Source organism: Blastomyces dermatitidis (assembly GCF_000003525.1).
Source record: "Blastomyces dermatitidis ER-3 genomic scaffold supercont1.10, whole genome shotgun sequence".
Taxonomy (NCBI): domain Eukaryota; kingdom Fungi; phylum Ascomycota; class Eurotiomycetes; order Onygenales; family Ajellomycetaceae; genus Blastomyces; species Blastomyces dermatitidis.
Genome location: NW_025544783.1, coordinates 1,699,669 through 1,718,736, shown reverse-complemented (window position 1 = coordinate 1,718,736; position 19,068 = coordinate 1,699,669). Strand labels below are relative to the sequence as shown.

At 31.2% G+C, this 19,068-nt stretch overlaps 3 protein-coding genes and 1 non-coding gene across 4 annotated transcripts; 3 read left to right on the top strand and 1 right to left on the bottom strand.

Annotated features, from left to right (window-relative positions):
- Positions 1-5,448: 5,448 nt before the first annotated feature.
- Positions 5,449-5,529, top strand: BDCG_17727. Its single transcript has one exon. It is a non-coding gene; the product is annotated as a tRNA-Leu (tRNA).
- A 5,044-nt stretch (positions 5,530-10,573) lies between these two features.
- Positions 10,574-10,990, top strand: BDCG_08059 (uncharacterized protein; the record flags this gene model as incomplete). Its single annotated transcript, XM_045423827.1, has 1 exon — positions 10,574-10,990. One exon carries the CDS (start codon positions 10,574-10,576, stop codon positions 10,988-10,990), a length of 417 nt encoding a protein of 138 aa, XP_045272683.1.
- Positions 10,991-16,110: 5,120 nt separating this feature from the next.
- On the top strand, positions 16,111-16,407 carry BDCG_17726 (uncharacterized protein; the record flags this gene model as incomplete). Its single annotated transcript, XM_045426802.1, has 1 exon — positions 16,111-16,407. One exon carries the CDS (start codon positions 16,111-16,113, stop codon positions 16,405-16,407), a length of 297 nt encoding a protein of 98 aa, XP_045282407.1.
- Positions 16,408-17,917: 1,510 nt separating this feature from the next.
- Positions 17,918-18,157, bottom strand: BDCG_08058 (uncharacterized protein; the record flags this gene model as incomplete). The annotated part of the gene is made up of 1 exon (XM_045423826.1): positions 17,918-18,157. The coding sequence occupies one exon, from the start codon at positions 18,155-18,157 to the stop codon at positions 17,918-17,920; it is 240 nt and encodes a 79-aa protein (XP_045272682.1).
- Positions 18,158-19,068: the final 911 nt, after the last annotated feature.

The window sequence follows — 19,068 nt, the reverse complement described above, 5'->3', positions numbered from 1 at the left end:
AGTATGAATAAGAGAATATCTTCTTAATCATTTGAAATAAATTGTTTTTAGCATTTATAACTATTACAAGATAAGTAGCTCTGTAATTTCAGATTCTATAATTTTCAATAATATGTACTTCATCAAAGTTAGCACTTATATTATAAGCTCTAGATGTAATATTCTGTGTACAATTTTCTATTACAGCTGAATAAGTATTAATATCAATAGTAATATTTTATATACAATTCACTATTACAGCTGAATAAGAATTAATATTAATATTAGAATCTACTGACTCTGATGTAAATTCAGATGTTAAATTTAATATACGAAATTTAACATAAGAATATCTAGATATTTAATTTTTTATATTAGATAGTTAGCAGAGATTGCAAAGCTCAGTGATAAGTAGACTGATTAATAAGACTATGAATTTCATATTTAATCTCATTTAATCTGATCTTATATATTTCTTAGTATGAATCTCACTGAGACTAATTATTAAAAAAACAGCAAAGTGACTATTTATCAGATCTCAAAATGAGACTATAACTTAGAAAAAATAAGAAAGTAATTTTATTTGATTTTATTTAGTCTCATTCTTAATATAAAGTTACTATTTTTGAACATTTTAAGGTTTTTTTAGACTGTCTTTAATTTTTTAAAAAGTAATGATTTTTGATAATGCTTAAATGAGATTTAAAGTCATTTAAAGCAATAAAATAAATTTAAATTAAGAAGTAAAAATCATGATCTTATTTGAAAAATGTGATAAGAGTAGATAGTAAGTTTCACTGAAATAGTATAAGACTACTATCTAATCTTAAAACTGTGTAATGAAATTAATTAAATTAGTAATAAGATTATTAAATATTCTGATTCTGATCTTGAACACAGTTATATAGTCTGTCTAGTGATAAGCTTATCTGCGGTATTTTCTAAATAAAAGATGTTTTCTAGATAAGTAATTTAAACGCCAGTTGCATTATTTACAAGCTTTTAAATAGCGATTTTTAAAGAATGTCTTAATCTCTTATATTATATAGACTGAGAAGTAATAGAGATCTTAAGTTTTTAAGAAGATTTTATACATATTAACAGATTAGAAGAAGAATTTGTAGAAGTTAAAGAATTTAAAGATATTAATTTTTCAGATATAATAATATTAGTAGTATGAGTTATAATAGCTGCAGCAGCTTCAGTAGTAGTTTTTTCTGATATAGTTGAATAAACAGCTATTTTACTATTATATTCTGTAACTAGCAATCTCTCAAATACTTTAATACATGTAAAGATAATATTATCTATGCATTTTTATAATCTGAAGTCTTTTTTATTATAATAGATGTCTTCTATATAAAAATACAGTTTTCATGCAATGATATTTGTATAAAAATTCAGAATGTAAGCTATGTTAATAAGATTGATATTAAACTGCTTTTCTACTTCATTTATTATGATAGTTCTAACAGTTTCATAATCATTAACTTTAGTGCTGAAATCGTCTGTATAGACTTCTATGTTCACAGGTGTAAAGAATAGAAAATGTATTCAATTATTATATATATACTGTTTTATATCAGTATCAAAGATTCAGAAGTTTCAGAGATAGAAGTGAGAATTTAAAGAGTTTATTAATATTTTTCAGATCTGCTAATCAATAGATTAATAATTAACAGATTAAGAATTAATAGATTGAGAATCTGATTACTTCAGAATTATTTCTTTTAGAATTACTTCATCTATTATATCTATATTCATGAATAAATCTCTGAATATTATATAATTAATATATTTCTTCAATTCTTGATTCTTAAGAGTCTAATTAATATAAGTTCTTTTCTTTTCATTTTTCTTTCATTCAGATAACTTTCTTAATGAATTAAAATAGTAGTACTATCAGTGACAGGCTCTGCAGATACAGTTTTCAAATATCACTAGTAATGAGAATTACTGAGATCTTTTATAAAGAGTAGTAAAGTTCATAGATTTATCTTCTTTAAGAATACTCATTTCTCTATACTATTTCTTAAAGTTTTTAACTAACTCTATCAAAGATATGATATCTTTATTATATCAGATATTCTTAGCTTATACTTGTATATAATCTGTATTAATAGCTAGATTTACATTTAAGAAATCTTTCTTTAATTTAAACTATTTAGTTATATCTGTCTCTTTGATATTATCTTTAATAAGAGATCAGTCATTTAATCACTTCTCTATATCTCTGTTTTTCAGTGCTTTACAGAAATTATAATATCAGATTCTTATATTATTCTGATAGTTTATAGTTATGAAGAAGAGTTAATCTCTTAATAAATAGATAATTGCAGCATATATCACCTGTAGTGTATGCCAATCACGTATCGTACATGTAAAAAGGTAAATCTTGTCTTATTCTTCAAGATAGAGATGGGCGGACGCCTCTATATATATATATATACATGCTTGTTTGTTTATTGTGATTGACTTTTACAGAAGGAAGAAGCGGAAGTCTCAGAAAGAAAGAGATAGAAGTCTCAGAAAGAAAGAGACAGAAGCTTCAGAAAGAGACAGAAGCTTTAAGAAGTATAAGATAAAGAAATAAGAATAGAGCAGAAGAAGAAAGAAGCAGAAGTCTCAGAAAGAAAGAAGCAGAAGCTCTGAGAAGTAGTAAGAATGAATGTCACAGTTTCTTTGTCTGAAAAGAGACGGACGCCTGAAAATGAGATAATAGAAAAAAAAAGCTAAATCTAACTCATTTTTCAGATGCAGGTTAATATTCTCCTTGTGTGAGAAGTGAGTAAAGAAAGGAATTGAAACAATGAGACAATAATGACACAATGATAAAGAGTCTGAGATAACAAGGTAATAGATATCATAGAGAATCTTTGTCTTTCACAGATATTATACAGATACAATAAGATAATAATGAAACAATGACTATAAATGAGATAAAGAGTCTGAGACAACAAGGTGATAGAAATCATAAGAATGAATAAATAGATGAAAGATGAAGAACTGTAAAATTCAGAGTGAATGCAGATAAAAGAGAATAAGAGAATTAAAAATGATAAAGAAACAGATCTTCTGTCAGAAGACTGAGAGTGATGTGAGTGAATAATTCACAAGTATATAATATAATCAGTTATCTCTCTCTTCTTATTTTTCTTTTCTCTTTCTTATTATCTTTTCATCATCATTCTCATTATTATAAAAAATTTTCATTGAAATCTAGAGAACTTGTGACAATGAGTTCAAGAAAGATATTCAGAACATCAGATGTAAGAGAAGCAATTAATCAGATTGATTATCTCAACAGAGATAGCATAAGAAGAATATTAAAAAGGTTATTTCAGTCATTGAGTTAGAAAGAGTGTAATACTCTTCTTGAGACTGCAGAGAAGATAAATGAAATTGAAGAGTTAGAATCTCATTCTTCAATATCTAAGATAGTTTCAAGAAGTAATGAGAAAAAGACAGTTGCATTTTATTATCAGTCAGCTAGATTACATGATCAGAAAGCTGTGAATAAGTCAGTGAAGAAATCTGAGAGTGAAAGATCAAAAGATTCAGATATGACTACAGAGAAGTTTAAATGAAAGTTTATTACATTATTCATTAAGCTGAAGAAGTCATGATCTTCAAATATATATAAGTTCTCTGATGAAGATACAGATGCAGAGACAGTGACTGAAGATAAGATAAAGTCAGTAGCTTAGATAGAAGTGAAAGTGAAGTCAGCAGCAGAAGATATTTATAAGAAGAAAGATAAAGAGAAACTGAAGCTGACTGAAGCAGATAAACAGTAATGAAGAGATAGTCAGAAGCAATGTAGTATATTAGAGAATAATATATCAGAGAGAATGAGATAGAAGAGAGTTATTGAAAATGATCAGATATCTTAACTGTGAGATATAACTTATATACACTGTCTGCATTATGATGATAAAACCAATCTATGCTTTTAAAAGAATGAAAAGCCAGTCTGACTGAGTGTATTAATAATGTAAAATTCAACTGTAGAAGAACTTGTGAATACTATGTCAATTATTAAAAGACTCACAGAACATAGTGAGAAAATGTTATTTATAAACTGTAAATTTTTTATTCTGCTCAGTCAGTGATTAATTAAGCAGCTGAGACAAATACTCACACAATAAAAGTTACAGTGATGAATGATAAATGATGACTTAATTACTCTGAGAACAGTCAATTTCAAAGATTCAGTCAATCAGAATGTTATTATTCTTCAAACTCATAGAAAAGTAGCTTTCACATCTTGTCAGTCTTGTACAGTAAGTCACAGATGATTCAAAGAGTATAAAATTACTTCTTCAGATAATAACTGAACTTAGCAGAAGTATGATACTTACATTAACTATCAGTGAGATAATAAAAGTGCTCACTATTCTTTAAATTGTTGTAGCTGATACAGATTTGAAAAAAACACTGATAATCTGCTGTTTAAGAGAAGTGTACTGAGATTTGAGAAGACTGTGAGTGCAGACAGAGATGACACTATTGAAGATAGTAATATGAATAAAAATGATTTAATCTTTATCTCTGCTGAGAAGACACTCACTTTCTTGAAATAGAAGATCTTGAGTTCAGTCACTCTGAAACCTATCAAGCATGTCTGAATTAGTGAGAGAAATGCTAGTTCAACTTCTATTAGAGTGATTAAGAATATTAAGATAAATAGTAAACAGCAGTCATTAATTTTATCTTTCAGAGATCAGACTATTAACTGTATAATACAGAATCTAAAGATGTTGAGATAGTTATCTAATCTTAATAAATATAATCTGAATATCATGCAGATCACTTGAAAGAAGTTAGATAAGATCAGAGAATTTACTAATATAGTTTCAGTCACAGATAATATTATCAATGATAATTATTTCTTCAAGCTGTCTAGTAAGACACACTTCAGTAATTTTATAAATAACAGCCTGTCAGCAGATATTGTATTCTGAGACATATATCTTACTAAACAGAAGATAAAGCTGTAACATAAGCTTGAGAATAATTAATAAGAGACTTAAGATAAATATAATAGACAGAAGATCTCTGATTTTACTTTTCTATATTCTATTTTCTTCTTTTTTCTTTTTCTTCTGCAGTCAGTAATTAAAAATAGTGATAATAAATTTTCTTTTCTTCTTCTTCTCTTTTTTCTTATTACTTTTACTCATGACATTCTCTTTCTTACTTATCTCTCTTAGACTTAGACTGACCGTGTGACTGTGTCTGAGATCAGAATCAAACTTTACAGTTATTACATTATCTAAAAGTATTACTTCTGATTATAATTTGTATTTATTACATTAATTTCAAATTCTGTTATTTCAAATATTAAAGATCACAGATTCACTTTTCAAATAAAAATCTAGTCTTAGATAAAGAATATATTTGAATTCTTAGTCACATTTTCATTCTGATTTCATTATTGAAAATGACATTAAATGAAATCATGAAATCGCCAGCGTGACTCAGTTGGTAAGACTGGTAATCAAGGCTGCATATATTAGAGATGTGTGAGTTCGAATCTCACCGCTGGCATCTGCCACTTCTTACCCATGAAAGCTCTCATGTAATAGAGGCTGAGCCTAATTAGTAAGACTTGGTGCAGGGTAGAACTCTCTACTGCAAGTCAAGTCACTAGTTAAGCAAGATTCTGCAAACACTCATCAGAGCTAATATAAGATGTCAATGTCTCACTATTCTACTGTGCACCTATCAAGGTTCTAATGATATAGAGTCAAGCCTAATGTAGTGATTATACACTACTTAAGTGAGTCTCTAACTAGGGCTGTCATTGAAGCCTAGCTTCTCTCAAATACAGAGAATGATTTTGAAAACCACCTGACTAGCAGGCCTAGATGTGCATCTAGGCCCTAGGCAGAGCACTCTGATAGGCTAGAGCCTGCAAGCTCCCTGTCAAGCCCTAATACTGGCAGGGAGGACTGCAGTCATTGAGTCTATGATTAGTCTCTAACACAGGGTGAGGCTACAACGGCTGATTGATAGGCCTATGGGCATCTAATGAGGCCGAGATCAGCAACCGGAAGCTTGATGTGTACCAAGTGAGCGGTGACAGCCACTAACTAACATCCCTGGAAATTAGTGGCTGGCCCGAGAGGACGGACGCGGTGGTCGGTTAATTATAGAGGGTTAAATGTAATTAGCTTAAGGTGCATCCTGCGGGTGGCTAGCACCCGTAGAAATCTTGTTTAAACAAGTAGAATGAAAGCTGGCAGAAACAAAAGAAGAGTATACATTATTCAAGATTTGAGACAAAATCAAAGTGAAAATCTTATTCAATTAAATGTAAAAAGAAAATATTCTCATTTATAATTCAGCTGAAACTAGAACATGGTTATTTCAAATCTTATATACAAAGATTTAATGATAGATTTGATTCAACAGAGTGCTCATTCTGCAATGTGAATGAAAATTCTGAGTATATTGTAATGCATTATGCATTATATAATAGTCTCAGAGTCAGATTAAAGAAGAAGTATGATTTAAATTAATTAAATATAAGGTTCTTATTCTCAACTGAGACAGAAACTAAATACTTAATAGACTTTCTATCAGAAACTAGAGCAGCTATAAGAAAATGACTGAATTCAGAAGTATCTGAATATGAAGAGGTGAAAATTGACTAGATATAGTCTGTTAAAACAGCTATACATTATCTTTTAATAATTTTATTTTATTATAGTCTCTCTTTACTGTACTTGTTTTCTTCTGTTCTTTTCTCTATCTATTTAATATGTCTATCTTTAAGACTATGTTCTCTTTTCTTTTGTCATAATATTTTCAAATAATTTCAAACTATCAGAAGGTGTTGAAATACTGCAATTTATAAACAGTTTTTATATTCTGAGCTGGAATTTTCTGATTTTGTATATTTGAAATTAATAAATGTATAATAGTTGACTCTATAGATATAGAAAAAACTCTGAGAACTAAAGATTCTCAGATAGATGTCATAGTCTCTGACTGTATACATCTATAATTGAAGAATAATAATAATAATAATAAATCATGAAATTATTTCTCACTTACATAATATCATAACATAGTACTCATTTGTTGAAAATTCAATAGAGAGTGTTATTAAATATTATTACTTTTCTGAACACAGATTATAATCAATATCATTTTAATTAAAAAAATATATAAAATATAAAAAATAATAAAAAAACAAAAAACAAAACAACAAGAAAAAATCACAACAAAAAAAAAAGAGAAAGAAAAAAAGAAGAGAAAGAAAAAAAGAGAAAGAAAGAGAAAGAAAAAAAAATAAAAGAAAAAAAAAAATAAAAAATAAAAAAAAAAAAATTAAGATTACAAAGCTGCAGCATTTTTAAAATACTTACTTCTCAGAGTCTTTATAATATTCATTATCAACTGTGTATTTCTCACAGTGAGAGTAATACAGCTGTGATTAGACTGACTGACAGAATTATGAATTTCATATTTAATCTTATTTAATCTGATCTTATACATTTCTTAGCGTGAGTTTCACCAGAATCAAGTCTTAAAAAAATCTGAAAATGAATCATTTCTGAGAGAAATGATGTGAAAAATGATCAGATTTAATTCAAGAACAGTGAAATAAGAGTAATTTCTCAGAATAAACTATGAAAGATAATCATTCTTTTAAAATCAGAATGAGACTGAGACTGAAGATTAAAATCAGTCTCATTCAGTTCATTCAGTGATTGCTTATATAATCAGAATTTAGTAATAATTATTAATAATGCTTATGAAACAATTAAATACATTTTTATATAAGTTTATTCTTCACTTTCTTATGAAAACTACACTTCTCTGATATACTGTGATCAGAGATATTAAACTATCTGATAATTTCATATTTTACAATCATGAGTTTCTTAATTATTTCTTCTTATAATTGTTTCTGATGATAGTGATAAATATCTTGACTTGAGTTGAACTTTTACTTCATTTTCACCTCTATTAATGAAATTGTCAGAATATCACATATCATCAGTACAACAGTTAAATATGTACTCTTAACAATTTTTCATAACTCTAGAATTGATTTAATATATAAATTTGTTAAATTATCTTGAAGATAACAGTTAAATTCAGTTTTATAAGTATATAGTTTTGTCTGATTTTCAGTTGTAATCAATGTATGCAAGTTCTGTTTCAAAGTTAGTATTATAGTTCTATAAGATATGAAGTATTATCAAAGATTATTACTTACTAGAGAATTATATTTCACTGTCTTCATATCTTGAATATCTGCTCATTCAAATCTCTGATAGTTGATATTATAGTAGTCTTAAGTTAATTTAACATATGAGTCTCATTCCTTCTCTATTCAATCTTGAGAAGTGTAGATATTAACTTGATAAGAGAGATCTAGTAGAGCTACTACAGTATAGTACTCTGCAAAAGATTGTTCAGTTTTACTGTAGTAATATATCAGTTTATTTCTTACAGTAATAATAGCCTGTGTTATAGTATTATCTCAGACTGAATTTCTTTTTAAGTGATTCAACTGCTTCTTAAGATAAGTAAATAAACTGTTATACACTCATCAGACTGACTGCAGCATTAGTGTATAAGTGATTGAGACTGTCTTTATTATCTTATAAAACTGAAACAGTAAATCAATCACATATTTCAACTGAGTTCACTTCATATCAGAAAGTTTCAATATCTGAATCTTTTCTCAATCAGAGTATTACACTCAATGATTAATTATCTGATATAATTGAAGAGTTTAAACAGTTATTTTATATATTGAACTTCACTGTGTTCTAACATTCTGTATCATATTCAGTGATGTGACTGATTTGTTTATTTATTAAATATCATGAAATCATTATTATTATTTAGAGAAGAAACAAATTGTATTAGCAATGTTTTGAATCTGTGATATTTAAATTATTAGTCAATCTATTCAAAATTAATAGTAGTGTTATTAAAAAGTATTATTAAAAAGCAATATTAAAAAGTATTATTAAAAAACATTATCTTTTACAAAGTGAATATAAAAGTTACTTGAGTAATTACTTTCATCTCATTCTTATCTCAAGAATCAGTCATCTCATTATTCTTTATCTTAATATTAAGATTCTTTATCAGTGTTTATATCACAAGTTAAATCACATGAGTAATACAGAGAATATGATCTTATTTATCATTTCAGAAATACAAAGTCAATTTTTGCTTCAAGCTCTTCATCATAGTGTAGTTATTCACAGCATTATCAGTTATAATTGTAAGAAGACTGAGATTAATATTTTAATAGTCATTTTTAATCACAGTTATTAATATCTCTGCTATATAATCTCTAGTATGACTACTGATCAATGATTCAAATTCAATTAATATCTCTTTATAAGTTCAGTTCTCATCAATATAATAACATATAACTCTTATAAATGTAAGATTATTTGTACTAGTTCATGCATTCACTATGAGAGACACTCTTTGATGATTCTTCAACTCTGATTCTAGATATTGTATATTAACTTTATAGTATATCTTGAGATTGAACTGAAGACAGAATTGATATAAAATATAAAGATTTAAATTAAGCATTTGAAGAAGTGTTCAGAATTCAGAATTTTCAATTAATTGAAGAGAAAGATTCAGAGATATATATATATAAAGTAATTATTCATAGAAGTTATCAGATGAGAGTTGTAAAATCAGAGTACTGATATATAATTATTTTCACATAATTTTCTTCAAATTAGAAAGTTAGCATTATCAAAAATCATTATCTAGTAGAGTAATTTATCAGCTTAGTAGTAATTTTCTAATTATTTTTCTTTTATTATCTGCATTCTGATAACTTCAGATGTTAAGAAATTTCTTCAGAGCTATGATCAGTTCATGATAAATATTTCTGAATAAAGTTACAGTGATTACAGTAGAGAGATAACTCTTCAGTAATCTATAATACAATCTGTTAATAATTATTTCATAGTTCATCTCAGTATTTGTGTTGAGTTTTTCATAAATTTCATGATCTAGAATCAGATGTGAAGAATGAAGTAATTATTCATTATAATTAAAAGAGAGTATTCTATGTTGAATTGTAAATAATATAGACTTTGTAATTTACAGTAATTTCTTGAAGAGTTTGTGAATCTTCAATAGAAGTAAAAGAAGTGAAAGAAGTAAATTCAGAAGATATAATAATAATTTGAGAAAGATAATAATTTATTTTCAATAACTGATCACTGATGTGTGTAAGAAGAATTAATATAAGAGAAAATAATCTTGTTTCTTAACTTAGTTATAATTTTAGTACTAACTCAGTGTAAGAAATCCCGCTCCTCGCGGATTCTTTACCCCTATTCCTATCTCTCGTGTAATCAATAGGGCTAGCGGCCCTTGGCTACACACAACTATATAGACTGGAGTTCACGAATACTATTCACAACTCAGCTTGAATGCTATTATACATTTGATCTCTACATTTATCTTTCTATCATAAACACTTCTAGTAGTTAACAGTACATATCACATCAAGCTGCAAACACCTGAATAATCACCTGCAAGCACTTATTCTTACATTTCAAGCTCAGTCAGTCAGCAACTGCTCATTATGACTGAAAGAACTAGAAACTCGCATGCTTCAACCCCTGCGAACCCGACTGCAGGCACCCAGGAGCAGCCACCTGAATCATGGATAATCTCTGTGAAAGAAGTCTCAGAGGACTTATCAATCACTTATGAGACATCATTCTCTGCATCTGTGACAGAGAAACTCTTCAAACTCATGAATGAACCAATCTCAGTGAAGAACATCCTTGAGCATCTCCTGCAGAATCAAGCTATTTTTCTACAAGAAATGCTTACTGTCTGTAAACACTCTCAAACTGAGTCTCTAGACATGATCTCCAGAGACACCTGTGAATCAAAAAGAAACTTCCTCAAGTCACAATCACTTAAGATCATCTATCAAATCACAATCTATAAAAGCTTTTGCAAGTTTGCATTTGAAATTGACTCACAAGCCTGACTGTGTGACATGAAAGATGAAGAAGCTATCATCTACACAATGACAGGCCTCTATTACACTGAAGTCAAGGACTGGCTGAATCATCTAGAGAATGATCATGAGAGATTTCAATGATCTGTTCTCAAGATCTATCTAGAGAACAAGTTGAGAGACTCTGCAAGCTGGACAGAGAACATCTGAGCTGTGATCATCAATATTAGAAAAAGAGGCAAGAAATCTGATGAAGACTACTCACAGTGCTTCATGAAATTGTGACATGAATTGAGACCTGTGAAAACAGAGCCCTGAAACAAGACCTGAATGATAATATTCATGAAGAGACTGGATAAAGACATGCAGAACAAGCTCATTGAGCAAGACTCTAAGTTCTTGACTCTGAAGAAACTGATGACTCTCATTCATTACTTATGAATCACTGTGAGAGTCACAGACCTGCAGAGAGCAGATCATTGACTGATTCTGTGAGGGCCAGGACAACAGAGAACAGATTTGTCAGGAAAAGATAACAAGACACAGAGAGATTCATATCTGACTGCTGAGCAGAGAGAGAGAGCTTCACAAGCTCTTATAAACAGAGTGTACAACAGAGAGATTAAGAAAAAGAAACTCTGCTTCATCTGTTCTAAATCAGAACATCTCTGCACAAACTGTTCAGACAAACTAAAATAGGAATTTGAGAAGTTACAGACAGAGTCAGCAACAGCCTTCTTAAGGGCCTTAAAGCTGACATCTGAATCTGTTGCTTCTTCAATGAAAATGCTTGCTCATGAGAAGAGACTGCACTGTGATGCTGCTGCCCTGCAAGCATGGAAAGCATTGATGAACTCAGAATCTCAGATCACTGTGATGTTTCTAAAGCTTGTGAAGTGAATGAGCTGAAAGATGAAGACTGGGAACCTGCTCTTGCAACAAGCAGAATGTGAGAACTCAGACCTGAGAACTGAGAGACTTGCAAGGGTCATCTTTGAATTACAAGATCTCTCTGAAATCTGAAGAAGATTTGTGAAAACTGTGATTATCACAGACATCACAGATGACATGTATTTGAGACTTGCATGACTTCAAAGACACAATCTGCACATAGCTGTCTGTGAGTCAGGTTTATACTTCTGATCAGTGTTGACAGACTCACTCACAGAGGTAGAAGCAGTTGATGCTGCAGAGTTGATTAGAGAAGACAAGCTCATCTATATAATGACTTTGCAAGTGTCTGAGAATCTCACAGTCATGAAAACTGAGCTTCAGATATCAGAGAAATACTGAGATCTCACAGAGATGTTCAGCCCAGCTAAGGCAGCTGAGCTTTCTTCTCACTGCAAGAAGAATCTGGTAATAGATTTGATAGAAGGACAGAAACCCTTCTGAGAATCAATCTATAAGCTCTCTCATTATAAGACAGAGGTCTTGCAGACCTATATGAAGAAGAATCTGAAGAATGACTTCATCTGATCTTCACAGGCCTCTGTGGAAGCCTCTGTGATATTCATGAAGAAGAAGAATGAAGATCTCAGATTGTATGTAGACTATCACAATCTGAACTCTAAGATAATAAAGAGCTACTACTCTCTATCTCTGATTAAGAATGTGATCAACTGTCTCACAGAAGCTGTTATATTCACACAACTGAATGTGATTAATATATATACACAGCTGTGAATACAGTCTGAGAATAAATGAAAGACTGTCTTTAGAACTGCACTGAAATTATTTGAATATCTAGTGATGTCTTTTGATCTGACTAATACTCTCACAGTATTTCAGTCTTTTATCAATAAAATACTTCATGTATATCTGAATGTCTTCATGATAATATATCTGAATGATGTGGTAATGTACTTCATGAAGAAGAAAGAACACACTGAGCATGTGTGAAGCATGTTGAAGGCCTTAGATGAGGCAGAACTGTATGTTAAGCTTGTGAAGTGTAACTTCAGTGCTCATCAGATTAATTTCCTAGAATATGTAATCACTGCAGATGATATTCAGATGAAATCTTCACAGATTAAGACTATTCTATCATGACTGAAGTCAACTAGTATTCATGAGATTCAGATCTTTCTGAGCTTTGTGAATTTCTATAGATAGTTTATCTTTGCATTCACAAGAATCTCCTTGGCCCTTACAGACATGCTGAAGGATGAAAATAAGAAGAAGTCATCTCATAAACAGAGAATGAAAAGATTGTTGAGAAGAGAGAACTGTAAGAACTTTCTTATCTCAGAAGCTCACAGAGTCTTTACAAGATTGAAACAGATATTCACAGACACAGTGATGCTGTTCCACTTTGATCTCTTACTCTTAATCAGATTGAAGACAGATGTCTTCTTCTTTGTGATTTCAGAAATAGTCTTACAACTACAGTCAAATGAGAACTGAGTTTCAGTGATCTTTTTCTCATGAAAGATACAACCTGCAGAGATCAACTATAGTATTCATAATCAGAAGCTTCTTGTAATAGTGAAATTCTTCTGTCACTGACATCACTACTTTGAGAGCCTCATGACAGTGATTACTGTTAGAACTGATTATAATAGCTTGTGACAGTTTACTTCAATCAAGAAACTCTTGCAGTAGCAGGTTCACTGGGCTCAGAGACTGAGTGAGTTCTGATTCAAGATAGAGCATATCAAGAGAACTAAGAACTCAGTGAACAGACTCTCTCACAGGCCAGACTATGTTAAGAAGGCCAGGGTGACAGACACAGAGAGACTAGAGAAGGCAGAAAAGCTTCATGAGATGCTCAGACTGAGTGTTGCAAAGAGATTGACTGAAGAGTCTCTCAATCCTCTGTGAGAGAAGAAGGGAAAGAGAGAGAAGAAGCCTGTGTAACTACTTTCTGTAACACTGAGAGTCAACACTCTGAGAATCTCTGTGAGAATTCTTGAAGAGAGTATCTATAACCTGAAGAATTTGCAGGCTTTGAGAAGCACCACGGAAGACCTGGTGTAAGAGAAAACAGAGCACAAGTCTTCACAAGGTCTTCTATTCAGATTGTCTGAACTGTAACTGAAGAATGAATATACTCAGCATATTCAGAAACTGCTCACAGCAGGGATCAACTCTGCAGAAATAAAGAATTGAAGAGACTTAAATAACCTCTTGCAAAGAGAGAACTGAATTTATATGCCTGTGAATAAGTTTCTACACATAGAACTCATTAAAAGACATCATGACTCTTCTCTAGCAGGTCATTTTACAGACACTAGAACTCATGAGTTGCTTATAAGGAAATACTTCTGGCTGAAGATGTGAGAACTTATGAAGAAGATAGTGAATTCTTGTGCTATTTGTCAGGGTTCACAGGTAGTGCAGTTCAGGTTATATAAAGAACTCACTTCTCTACTCATCTCACAGGAACCTTGGGAACAGCTAGGAATGAATGCTCTTGTAAGCCTCTCTGAAAGCAAGAACATATATGATGCCTGCTTTGACAGTGTGCTGATGATAGTGAATCACTTTACTAAGATAACACACTTTATACTCACCTGTAAGAACTTGAAGTCAAAGAATTTGACTCATATCTTCATCTGCAATGTGATTCAGTTGCATGAATTACCTGCAAACATTGTCTCAGATAGAGAATCAATCTTCATAGAAGAGTTCTGATCTGATCTGATAACTATACTGAAGATCTTATGAGATCTAAGCACAGCTTTTCATCAACAGACAGATGATCAGACAGAACATCTGATGAGTATATTGAAACAGTATCTGTAATGCTTTGTCAATTATAATCAGAATGACTGAGTGCATTGATTATCACTTATGAAGTTCATATACAACAACTTAAAGCATGTCAGCACAGATAAAATCCTCTTTGAGATGCTCACTGAGACTCATCTGTGAATGATCTTGATGAACCCGTGAGAGTACACTATAGAGTGTGGTGATGCCTGTGAACAGGCTGAGAGAATTCAGAAGATTCAGGAGAAAGCCTGTGAATTCTTGAGAAAGACTTAAGAGTATCAGAAGAGATACTATAACTCTAAGCATATTGCAAAGAGTTTTAAGAAAGATGATAGAGTCTGACTGAGTCTAGAAAACATTATCATGTGAAGATCTAGTAAGAAGCTGAATCTCTTGTAGACAGAGTCTTGCAAGATTGTGAAGAAAGTTAGCTCATAGTTCTACAGATTGAAACTGTCACCTGAGTTGCAGATGTATAATGTTTTTCATATCTCTTTGCTCTGTGAATATAAGAAATTCTCAGAAGAGAACTCTATGACTCATCACTCTGTCTATAAAGCACTAGAGAGTGAAAGAGAATATCAGATTAAAGAAATTATTGACTCAGAGAAGTGAGATTGTGAGCTCTGATTCAAGGTTCAGTGATAAGAGTATTCTGATAAGATGAATGAGTTCACTTGAGAATCATCTGAGCAGATAAGACATCTGCAGAAGCTGAGACATGACTTTTATACTATGAATTCTGATAAGCCAGAATGATATGATCTTCACTAAGAATCTGATTATAATAAAGATATTAACACTGTTATTTATGAATCCTAGTCTACAAGATGATAAGTTTCTACTGAGATGAACAGTCTGCAGTGTACACAAGGAAAGAAGAAAACATGTTCTTATTAAAGCTAAAAAACAAGAAAATAAACAGGGCTGTGAATGCAATTTAGAGATCAATAAAGAAAAAATAAAGAAAACTCACACTCATATTATCAACATCTGTGACACTTAATCCTTTCACAACTACCAATTTCTCTCTTCAAAGAAGCAGAGAGCATTATATCTGCAGTACAGACAATTATTGTATTTGACACAAAGGCTGCCAGAAATGCACAGACTTCAGAGAAGCTGGATATCAGAGTGTGCACAGTTGTGACAGAGCCTTGAAGACTGGCCACCTGTACATGTGATCAGATATCTCTTATGAAGCTGTGTCTGCTCTCTCAGTTGTGCTGAAGTATTCAGCCTGGAAACAATGAGGATGCAGAGAGAGGGCTCATCTGTTCAGGTCAACTCCTGTCATGAATTCATGACATTTGCATTACCTTGATTACCTGGATTTTGCAGGTACCTGGGAACTTATCTCCCATTGACAATGAGATTGCAGAAATGCGCCGCGGTGCGAGGATCATTGGCAGGGAACCTAGGCATATTCATATATGCCTGGTCAGAGATTGTGTGGGCAGGGGGGGGGTGATCATAGGCCTGCGGGGCCGCAGGAGACACTGGCAACACTGAGAGCTTTGCAAGAACTCTCAGCTAGGGTCTGCAAGGAATTACTTGTGAGAAGACTTACAGCAAAGGGAGGGACTGCGCTGCTTGGAGCCAGGGGCTGGTCTGGGAGAGGGATGGGGTGGGCTGCTGGCCTGAAGATCAGGTGCAGTGACAGGGCTGGGGAGGATGGAGGCACAGTCATGGGCGGCAGTGTCCCTGCTTCACCAGCCGGCAAAAAGTGATCAGAGGAGTCATGGGGACGCTCATGAGAAGCTCAGCGACAGTCAGACATTGTTTGTGAAGATGTTGGAATTGAAAAATTTTTATTCTTGAGAAGTTCTTGAATCAATATGTGAATATTGTCAGAAACACTCTCTCTCTGTCATCTGAGTGAAAACACTTTGCAGATGAATGAGAATACTTATAGTTTGTGAAGATGAGAGCTGTTACAGAAAAAGAAAAAAGAAGATGAGATTCTGCAAACAGATCTGAGATATTTATACTACTCTAGAGAGGTTTACTTACACTGTGAATAATCTCACAGAACAGTCAGATCACTCTAGTAAACAAGAGTGATTATGAATCACAGGCCTGAATTCTTCTATGTGACTATAAAGAGTGATTGCAGACTGCAGATATCTTGATTCTACAATTCTATAGAGTTAGTAAAAGAATGGAAAATTTCTCACAATTCTACAGTATCAAAGAGCAATGATTTGTAAGAATGAATGAAAGATTAACTCACAAATATTTCTCTTTGATAAGAGTGATCTCACAGAGAGTGATTCACCTGCAAGATGAATCTGTGTGATGATCACACAAGAATCTTATGAAAATGATTGAGAGTCAACTGAAACCCTTCTGTATGAAAGATGCAAGATGAATCTGTGTGATAGTCAGAGAAGAATCTATAGATCACAAAGAATCTCACAGAACAAGGAACTGAGTGACAGACTCTTTTCTCTTCATAGTAACAAGGGATTTTTCCTCACTGAGATTTTTTATAGATATGAAGAGTTTTTAGTGAGTATCACTGCAGTGCTGAGCTGACTATGAAGTCACTTAGTGAAAGGCTTCACAGACAAAGTCTTAGAGAGGAGGGGATATGTAAGAAATCCTGCTTCTTACAGATTCTTTACCTCTATTTCTATCTCTCACATAATTAATAGGGCTAGCAGCTCTTGACTACACACAACTATATAGACTGAAGTTTGCAAATACTATTCACAACTCAGCTTGAATACTATTATACATTTAATCTCTACATTTATCTTTCTACTGTGAACACTTCTAGTAGTTAACAGTACATATCATATCAAGCTGCAAACACCCGAATAATCGCCTGCGAGCACTTATTCTTACACTCAGATTGAATATCATTAATGTATAAAAGTAAATAAACAATCTTGATTAATCTCTGTCATATTTCTTGAAATATATTAATATTATAAAAGAGAGTGTTATCAAATTGTATTATTAGATAATATCATTAAAAATATATTAATATTGTAAATATCAATATTGAAAAAATGTTAATACTTATATATTATAGTGATTTGTGAATCATGATAGTTAAATATATATATATATATATATCATTCCTGACTTTATTACAACTTGTACAATAATTTTTGAAAACTCAAAATCAATTTTAATTATTAATAATTAAAAACTTAAACTTATAACTAACTAATATAAAAAGAAAAAAATCTACTTCTTCTCTTTCTCATTCTTCTTATTATTCTTTATAATTCACTTCTCATTCTTCTTCTTCTTCTTCTTCTTCTTATCTGAAATAATAATCATCTTAAAATCTCTCTTTACTGTCTTCTCAGAGAAGGGTTTCTGCTGCTCTCTCTCAGTCAGGTCAATCTGTATCTCAAAATCCCGTATTTTCTGATCTGCTGCCTCAGGTTTCATCTCAGTGATAAGCAGATTGACATGCTCAGAGAGTAGAACTGTCTTCTCAATATTCTGAATCATGAAGTGCATTTAAGATATGAACAAGGCTTTAATTCTCTTCTTCTCTATCAGCTTCTGCTAATTAATTAGAGAATAGAAGTATTATCAAAAATTATTATCTCTTAATAAATAAAAAACTTATCAGTTTTAACTTCTTTATCTTCTACTTTAATACTCTCTCAATCTTCTTCTATTATTACTTATTTATAGTAATACTCTTCTTCTCTCTCTCTCTCTTTATCTTGAACTCAAATTATTCTCAGAACTTCTTCTGATCTCACTACTACTATATAAGACTCTTCACTATCTTCTTCTTCAATCTCTCATAGACAGTGTCATCTGCATTATTTCTATACTTAGTTCAGTCTAAATCTATCAGAAGTATTACTTAAAATTGTTATTATTCTACTCTTTTATAGAGTCTCTTCAAGGCATTATAATATGTCTTACAATCTGTCTCTTCTCACTTAAACATCTTCTTCTTCTCTCTCTTCAATCTGTGATGATGCTCACACGCTCTGATAGTCCGCAGAACCGCAGAATATTTGAAGAGAGATAATATAATTAATTTCAGTGAGTATTAAAGAGAGATGAAGATAGAAGAGACAGCTAGAAATAATATAATAATAATAGTGATAATGTTAATGATAATGATAATAATAATAATAATGATAATAATAATGATGATGATGATAATAATAATGAAAGAGAGAGTGTATTGAAATATATTACTGACTTATCAAATATAAAGAGATAAAGAAAATATTAACAGCTTTCAGAGATATACAGAAACAGCTACAGTGTTGTATAGTAATATTATCTTCATTTAATACATACAGTATTGATATTCTTTGTATACAGTTATTATATAATCTATATCAGAAATATATGTAGAAAACAGATCTTTATTACTAGAGAGAATAATTACAGTGATTCTCTAT